Source organism: Hakea prostrata, chromosome 2, assembly GCF_041222555.1.
Source record: "Hakea prostrata isolate BN-2017 chromosome 2, UWA_Hpros_2, whole genome shotgun sequence".
NCBI lineage: Eukaryota > Viridiplantae > Streptophyta > Magnoliopsida > Proteales > Proteaceae > Hakea > Hakea prostrata.
This window is the reverse complement of record NC_142601.1, coordinates 384,943-393,851: the sequence shown is the minus strand read 5'-3', so window position 1 is coordinate 393,851 and position 8,909 is coordinate 384,943. Positions and strand designations below refer to the sequence as shown.

The following is an 8,909-nucleotide window of genomic DNA, read 5'->3' as shown; positions in this document are numbered from 1 at the left end:
TTTTGGGCAAATTTCAAAAAATCAAAATAAGAGAGTTTTTCTTTTCTTTTCATGTTTTTGGGAGGGAATTAAACTTGTTAACTTCATATGGACCCAGATGTAATTTTAGTGACATTAGGGACTCAATCTGAATTTAGGCTCTTAGGCTCAATCCATTAAGGGCTTGTTTGTTTAAATGAATCCAGTTTGGTTGTAAAAATTTCTAGATTCATGAAATCTAGAGATTCACATTTTTACACTAAAAACGTGAATTTATAGATTTATAGATAAAGGGTGAAATCCAGAGATTTCAAAAAACTATACATTTGCACATTCACAAAAATTACGTCGATCAAATAGTTGTTTAGGATGAATCCACAGATTTCATTCCACAATCAAACATTTAATTTTATAAATTATGACTCCATATATTTGAAATCTCTAGATATTTGAAATCTCCAGACTCATGTAACCAAACAGGCCCTAAAAAGACCCCAAGATAAAATCTTCATAAATCAATAAAAATGTTAGAATGTGTTTGATATGCACTATTGGAACTCAATTTAGGTTTGGAAGTGATAAAAATAGCTTTTGATGTCCATTATAGGTTCTGGATTTTGGGATGCGGTGAGAGTGACCGGCCCATAGAAAGTTTGGCCCATTAGGAAACCCAAAATAGCCCATTCCACATTTTAAGATGGATCATGTAAAGAGCATCATCCTTGTGTATGTTATATTATATTTATTTTTCTGACAACATCGGATGTTGCCAGTGCCACCAGTGAAGTTTAGTTAGAGTTTCTAATAAAAATAGCAGCTTGCAGTTTCATGGTTGTTTTTTTAGAGCACTCTTTGTTGGACCATATGGAAAGCCTAAAATGCCATACTATTTTTAGGAAAAAATACCATTTTAGAGGGGGAAATGAAATTCTTTTGGGCATTATATAATGAAGTACAACATGTTAAACATGTTGCCTCTAGCTTATGGTTTATTTGGTCCTCCACTAGCACCAATTTCATATTCTTATGATTTTCATTTTCAGGTTTATGTGGGTGGCACTTGGAAGAAGCAAAGTAATTTGGGGGCCGAGATGCATATGGATTTCCATAGAGACTTTTTGACTGCTAAAGCATCTCATAGTAGCAGCATGTCTGCTATAGTTGTAGAGATGGAAGCAATTACGGGTGGAGTCATGTTGGCACAAACTCTAAGTGACCAAACTGGTGCACCACTCTATCTACAAGAATCCTATAGATGCCTAAATATATAGGCCCACTCATTAGATTGGGCAAGCTATTGCATTTTGGATGAAACACTTAAACTTAGAAAATAGTTTTGAATCTATCTTCTTCTGAATCTATCGTGTTTAGTTATATTAGTAGGACAAACAATGATTTTGATGATTGTCTAGCTTGTGGGGCTAAATCTTTTGCTCTTTTCTAGAATTTGGTGGAACTACTCATCCCTTTTTATGTCGAACAACTCTTTTACAGCCTCTACATATGTTTGCTTGGAAAGCTTAATATAGCATAACATTTGGAAAAAAAGAAGAAAAAAAAAAGAAGAAGAAGAAAAGGGAGAAGCTATAACTTGAAGCCGAAAAAATATAATTGGGGAGTCATATATTAGCATCTTGTATATGACTTCAATTGGTTTACCTAAAAAAAAACAAGTATATAAAAATATATATTACTCCAATTTCTAGGAAAAAAAAGTATATGATTCCAATAGGACTGGATAGAACATACTTTACAAAACCCTAATTTAATCTTGAATTGGCTTAATTAGAGCAAGTTTTGATTTGATTGGCCCTAATGATGGGGAGGAGGAATATAAATACGGGACTAGGGACTGCGCTACGTTTAGGGCCATTCTTAGCATATTTACATAGCATATATTAATCAAATGCTTGAGGAAACAAAGAGAAACTAATCTCAAACACTTGTTCAGTTGAAAAAAAAAAGACTAACACCTCATAGTATAAAGTCAAGAATCCAAATCTCCTTGGGTTTAAAGACGAAGTTCTACCTAATATTTGAATTACATTTAATAAGCTTCCTTGAGAATGTAGTCAATGTGCGTATAAGCTAGTCATTTGCACTAGCTAATTTTTATAAATGATAACAAAGATAAGTGTAAAGATTTTTTCTTTCTTTCTTTCTTTCTAATACGAAACTCAAAAGATGTTTTAGCATGTCAAAGACAGACAAAAAATTAGGAAGGTGAAAGAAATAATGTATGCATTATACATACTGATACCCCCATTTGTTCATATGAAGAGTAATGTTTCTTTAGCCAAACAAAGGAAATTAAATAAAAACATCAACTTGAGGATTAAACCTGAAGCAAATCTTAAATGCAAAGTTGTCATTGAAATAATAAAGTCCTAATGTATCCAATTAATAAATGAGGGGGAAGCAAGGGTCTCTGCCAAGTGTACAGTGAATCCTGGATATGTTGCTTTTGTTAATGGAGCCTATTCTCCTAAATTCATTGCAAACAAGGGTCTCCGTAAAGGATGTTCAATGTCCCCCCTCCTATTTAATATTGTTTTGCAAGTTTTTATGGATATGATCAGCAAATGAGCTATAGAAGGGAGGTTTGATTATCATCCAAATTGCAAATCGCCCCAAATAACTACAGTTGCATTTGCCGACGATTTGTTTGTCTTTGGTGCTGCTACAAGTAAAAATGCTAGGTTTATTGGGTATGTTCTGGAATTTGCAGCTCAATCGGGATTACAGATCAACCCAACTAAATTAGCTATTTTGTATGGGAATTGCACAATTAACATCATTCAATCCTTTAATCAAAATATGCACATCCCAGAGGGAGAATTCCCTATTAATTATCAGGGCGTTCCAATTGAAGCAAAGTCTCCCAACAAGGCAACTTTCAATATTCTCATTCAAAAGATAAATAGAAGAATAAATAGTTGGAGAAATAAAGCTCTCTCCTTTACTAGCCGTCTCACTCTAATTCAATCCGTTTTAGGAGGAATCATTGCTTACTAGGCTAATGTATTATACTTACCTTCCAATATTACCCAACAACTTGAGAGTATAATAGCCACTTTCTTATGGAAAGACACTACTAATTCAGGGAGTAATAAAGTTTATTGGGATGCGATCTGCTACCCCAAGATGGAAGGTGGACTGGGTCTTAAAAGATTAAGGGAGTGGAACCAGACCTTTTTAATGAAGCATTATTGGACACTAGCAACCAACAATAAAATGTGTTGGCCGAATTTTTTTTAAAATATAGATGGTTCAAGGATGGATCTATATGGAGTATGAAACAACCAAACATTTGTTCTTATACCCTCCGATGCATTTTAAAGTCACGTGATTTACTCAAGCCGAATACTCAGATTCTGTTGAAGGAAGAGAAGGAGACCCTCCTTTGGATTGATTCCTAGATCAAGGGAGGACCAATACAACATGAGAAACTGCTAATAATTGAAGCAATGGGGCAGAAAGTTAGCGACAAAGTTGCTTCCATCGCAAAAGTGAAGGAGGTTGGAGAGATGATATCAATGATGCTGAAATTTTAAATAGGTGGGAAGAAATTATAAAAACTCGGTTTTATCCTAGATTACTGCTAGACACTAGGCTAAATTCAAGCACGGTTCGATCTCGATGCATAAATGGACTAAACCTCTAGATAATTGGATTGCAATGAATTGTGATGGTTCAGTTGTGGGAACCCGTGGCAGATATGGTGTGATTGGAAGAAATCTTGGTGGTCAAATCCTATTTGCTACGGCGGGGAATTGTGAGGATTCTAATGTTTTACACATGGAGTTAAATGCAATATTATGTGGGCTACAAAGGACAACATATCATGGGTACTCACAAATATAGGCCCAATCTGATTCACAATTTGCAATTCAAATCCTCACTGGGCAACAAGAGGCATTGTTGAAGACATTCTAGATATCAAACTGGGATTTCATTAGTGTGTATTCATACATCATATCATGTAAGAGAATCCTATTCATGCATCATGTAAGAGAATCCAACTTTTGTGCCAACGAAAAATTCACATGTGCCCTCCCTAGCAATGTTCCCTTGGATATGGCCCTAGGAATGTTCCCTTGGATATGGCTCGACTTGTTCATCAGGATACTGGTGGAACGTTATCAACGCTTGTAATTATTTATTTTTTCTTTCCCCTAAAGCACATTAAAAAAATAATAATAAAAAAAAAAAAAGAAAGAAAGAAGAAGAAGAAGAAGAAAAAAAAAAGACAGTGATACTAAATTGAATGGGGTTCTGAGGCTCCACCCAAAATCCGATATGAGAAAAGCCTTGGCTTAGCCATAACGATTAACGAGATCAATCACTCAGTCTTCGTTACAGAAGGTGCCTCGTTGCTGGAGCTTGAAACTAAACCAGAAGCGGCAGCCTAAGCTCCGTTGATAAACAAGGATCCGGAAATGGAATGAAAGTTGCAATTCCACGACTGGAAAATGACCATGTCAGCGATGTTTGAAGTGGACGGCTAGCTCTAGAAAGAATCTTTGGGACGTTCAGATATTACACCCTAGGGGATCGCTCGTCACTTTGGTTTTGGCTCATCAACCGGAACCAGCCGTCCATTCTCTCTTTCTCTTCGTCTCTACATCTGCTCCTTTTTCGTGAGAGAGGCAAAGCAAAAACAGTGATACTAAATTGAATGGGGGTTCTGACGCTCCATTCTCTCTTTCTCTTCGTCTCTACATCTGCTCCTATTCGTTTCTCGCCCTTGCGGCGCCACTTTTAATGGCCCTCTCGTTTTCAAGGCAAGGGCTTACGCTGCTTCAAGGGAGTTATCCACTCAAGTCACTGCAGAAACACAGGCAGCAGAAAACGTAGAGAAGCACTCAAAGTCAGGCCAAGAGGGCTTCATTACTCCTCGTTCTCAGGATTTCAATGCTTGGTATGCTGATATCATTGCCAATGCTGAGCTTGCTGATTACGGCCCAGTTCGTGGCACCATGGTTATACGCCCTTACGGCTACGCTATTTGGGAAGCTATTCAGGTTTCGTTTCGTTTAGTTTAAGTTTTCAATTATTGTTTATTATCATTCATTATAAATTGATTTGGTTTTAAATTATTCTTTTTGTGCAGGATTACTTGAATGCTAAGATCAAGGAGACGGGCCATAAAAATGTATACTTTCCACAGGTGAGTTTCTTTATCTTCTTCTATCTTGCTTCACTTCTTTGTTCTATGACTCATTTGGTCATGCAAATTCTTTTGAAGTGTATACTGAATTTATTGATTGCCATGCTTTGAATTCCAAGGACTTACAAAATTCATTTTGGTTTTCTGATTTACTGATAAGGGGCGTTAGTCTTAAATAATGTAAGGAGATTTAATAACTGTGTCTAAGACAAACATCAGGGAAACCTAAATCGAACCAGAGCCGGCAGAGCTTGGGGAATGAATGTAATTTATTATTAACATCGGTGGGTTATGAACTCCCCAATAACAAAGAGAATTGAACTTTGAAGGGCTAGCACGTACATAATTTCCCAATTTTGATGTATGCAACCTGATAGATTACTTTTTGCAGCATTAGTTGCCCTTAGTGACCTTTGTTTATCTCTTAATCTTTGTTCAAATAATGTGGAACTTTGTACTTTGACCCCCCTCTGCAGATAATTGCATTTAAATCTTAGACAAAGTATTTTTTTTACCCTGCTCCAACACCCCGCCTCCCCACCCTAACTCTTCCGTCCACCCAGAAAACCTGCTTTCTGCAATCCTCTCTTTTCCTGTGTTGAAAAAAACATCTCAAAAAAGGAAAAAAGAAAAAGGAAAGGTCTTTGGAAGCCTCACTTTTTTTTCATATTGTCTCTAGAAAATTTTCATTTGGATGGAACTATAGTTTGGGAAAACAAAGAGAGGGAGGAAAAGTTCATCTTTGTTTGATGGATCTAACAATTTAATCATTCAAACCGAAAGTGCTGATACACTTAGAAAGTTTGTGGCCTCAGAAGTATGATATTGGGGCTATAGAGCCTTTGGCCCATCCTTTCCAAAACAATGATATTCTTGAAAACCCAAGGGCATCTTTGGTTACATGAATCTAGGGATTTGAAATGAAATGGGATTTCAAATCTACGGATTCATGGTTCAAAAAATTAGCTGTTTGGTTATCCTCAAATCTATCGAAGTTCATAGAGTTCCGTTGGGTTACTCCGCGTGAATCCGCAAATTTCATCAATTTTATACTTACAGTGGATTCATGAAATCCAGGGATTTCACTTTTTTGACTAAAAACGTGAATTTAGCCTGAAATCCAGGGATGTTTTACAACCAAACAAGTATAAAGCTCCGATTCATGAATCCAGGGATTTGAAATCTCTGGATTCAAATAACCAAACAAGCCCTAAAGCGACAAGAACTGCATAACTCTGCTATGTGGTGGCCCAGATGATCCTGAATTTCATAGTCCCCTGATCAAATGTCAAATCTTGATACTAGAAGGGTTTGCTACAAGGAAAAACAAAGCTCCAAAATATCAATGACTCCCAGGGGGTTACGCACGATTGCATGGACTGCCTAGAAGGTGGATGCCAATATAGGGATGCATAGACATACATGGGAATATGGGGTTGGTATTTGATTGAAACATGCTCAAAAATTTGGTTTGTGGCTAATCTAGACCATGTCCTTTCTATCCAACATGTCAAAGCATCTTTCCATGTGGCATAATGAGGTAGGATGTGCAAGAAACCCTTATTAATAGCAATTGGTCATTTTGCAAGCTTCAAGTACTTGGTAATTTATTGCACCTCGGATGACAAGTACAAGCCCTATTTTTCGTGTTTAGTTGGAAGAAAACTTGCTAACATGTGGAATTAGAACAACTAATATGTTTATTTGATTTAAAATACTCTATGGAACAAGCAACTAATTTTCTTGGTTTCACATTTATGTTTTTGGTAGTAACTCATGATAACATTTGCAGTTTATACCATACTCATTTATCGAGAAGGAAGCTAGTCATGTTGAGGGTTTCAGTCCAGAACTGGCAGTTGTGACTGTTGGAGGAGGAAAGGAACTTGAAGAAAAGCTTGTGGTTAGTTTTCTTGTTTATTTATTTATTTATTTTTAAGTTCTTTGTAATTGTAGGTCTTACCTTTTTAACCAGGTCTGTGAATTTTTCCACCTGAGTATGGCTTAATATCTTTCTATTGCACATTTGAGATATTGTAGGTTCGACCTACTAGTGAAACCATTGTGAATTACAAGTTTACTCAATGGATTAATAGCTACCGTGATCTTCCTCTCATGATCAATCAGGTGTCTTTCTTTATTATTATTTTTTTGTCAATAATCTGCTTATACTCGTATTCTAATAAGAATTTGGCCTTATAATTCTCTCCCTGTTAATTTCACAGTGGGCAAATGTGACAAGATGGGAAATCAGGACAAAACCTTTCATTAGGACCCTTGAATTTCTGTGGCAAGAGGGTCATACAGCACATGCAACCCTTGAGGAGGCAGAAGAAGAGGTTCTGTACCATCTTTACTCTTAAGATTGCTTCACATATTTAACTGTATGTTCTTAGTTAATTGATTAATGTTTTATTCCAGGCATTGAAAATGATCAATGTCTATAAAAACTTTGCTTATGAGCAAGCAGCAATACCTGTCATTGTTGGTCGAAAGTCCAGGCGTGAGACATTTGCTGGTGCTCTGAGGACCTATACAATTGAAGCCATGATGGGTGATCAAAGGGCCCTACAGGCTGGAACTAGCCACAATCTTGGACAAAATTTTTCCCGTGCCTTTGAAACCCAGGTACATAAACTTCAGAGCTTAATATTGCATTTAATAAGAAAAACACTTGGAGAACTGTTAAAATGTGGGTAGGTGATTTGCAAGTGCTCTTTTTGTTTGTTTTGGGACGTCTACATCCATGGTGATTTGAGTAAAATTGTCCAAAGCATAAACAATGTCCTGCAGTTAAAATCATCTCAATAGTTCTAGAATAGTTCTCCCCCACCCCCCCCCCCCCCCAAAAAAAAAAAAAAAAAAAGGAAAAAAAGAGTGAAATGACTTGTTTGAAGAAACTAGTGAGCTTGACCTAAATTTTTGTAAATTGGGTCAATTAATACCTAGTTAACCCGAAAGTAAAATACCCAAGGCCCATAGAACCCAACAATGAGCCAAAAAAAAAAAAAAAAAAAAAAAAAAGAAAAAGAAAAAGCAATGAAGGCCCAATCATTCTGATTGGACACCTTAAATATATTTATGTCTGGAAAGTTGTTGGGCATGCAACCTATTCTGCCACATGGATGGTGATGATGAAGACACCAGTCCTATGGAGCGACAGTTTTGACTTTATCATTGGCACCGACGTAGAGATCCCAACACTGATATGGTTGGGCAACAAGTTTAGAGTTATTGAATCACTGGAGTCCATTGGTTTGACTTCTATTGGATTTTATTTGTGTTTATTGGTGTTTATTTGTTTGTTGGGTTTTGTTAGGTATACTGTGTTTTACTTGGTTTGTTTGGATTTTTTTTTAATAATTAATGTTAATTGGGCTTTGGATCAATTCATGGGTCATAATTAGTCTATGGGTTGTTTTCATGTAATGGTACTTTTTGAATCTCCAGTTTTGACACTAGGTAATAAAGCATCATTAGGAATATTATTTAATTTTAGATTTTTCCTTATAAGAAGGGATGTAATTCGCTATTGGAAATTTTTATGAATGAATGAAAAAATAAAAAGAAAAGAAAAGAAAAGAAAAACTCTCTTGCACTAGAACCTGTATCTCTCTCGTTGGTGTGACTTCCTTAGATCTTCCCTTCTCTCTCCTTCTCTTCTCAGCAGCTTTTGCTGCCTGTATTTTAACTTTTTAAAACTTTTTCTTCCCTATCTTTAGGTTGGCAGTGAGGTGAGGACACTGCTTCCTTTCCTCTT

The 8,909-nt window shown here is 36.3% G+C and overlaps 1 protein-coding gene across 1 annotated transcript in view; it reads left to right on the top strand.

Annotated features, from left to right (window-relative positions):
- Positions 1-4,247: 4,247 nt before the first annotated feature.
- OVA6 (Class II aaRS and biotin synthetases superfamily protein) overlaps positions 4,248-8,909 on the top strand; it is a 31,830-nt gene continuing 27,168 nt past the window's right edge. Inside the window, 7 exon segments of the mRNA XM_089143683.1 lie at positions 4,248-4,738; positions 4,740-5,003; positions 5,093-5,149; positions 6,942-7,052; positions 7,190-7,276; positions 7,375-7,488; positions 7,571-7,777. Coding sequence (XP_088999809.1) covers positions 4,658-4,738; positions 4,740-5,003; positions 5,093-5,149; positions 6,942-7,052; positions 7,190-7,276; positions 7,375-7,488; positions 7,571-7,777 — 921 coding nt within the window. The 5' untranslated portion in view covers positions 4,248-4,657.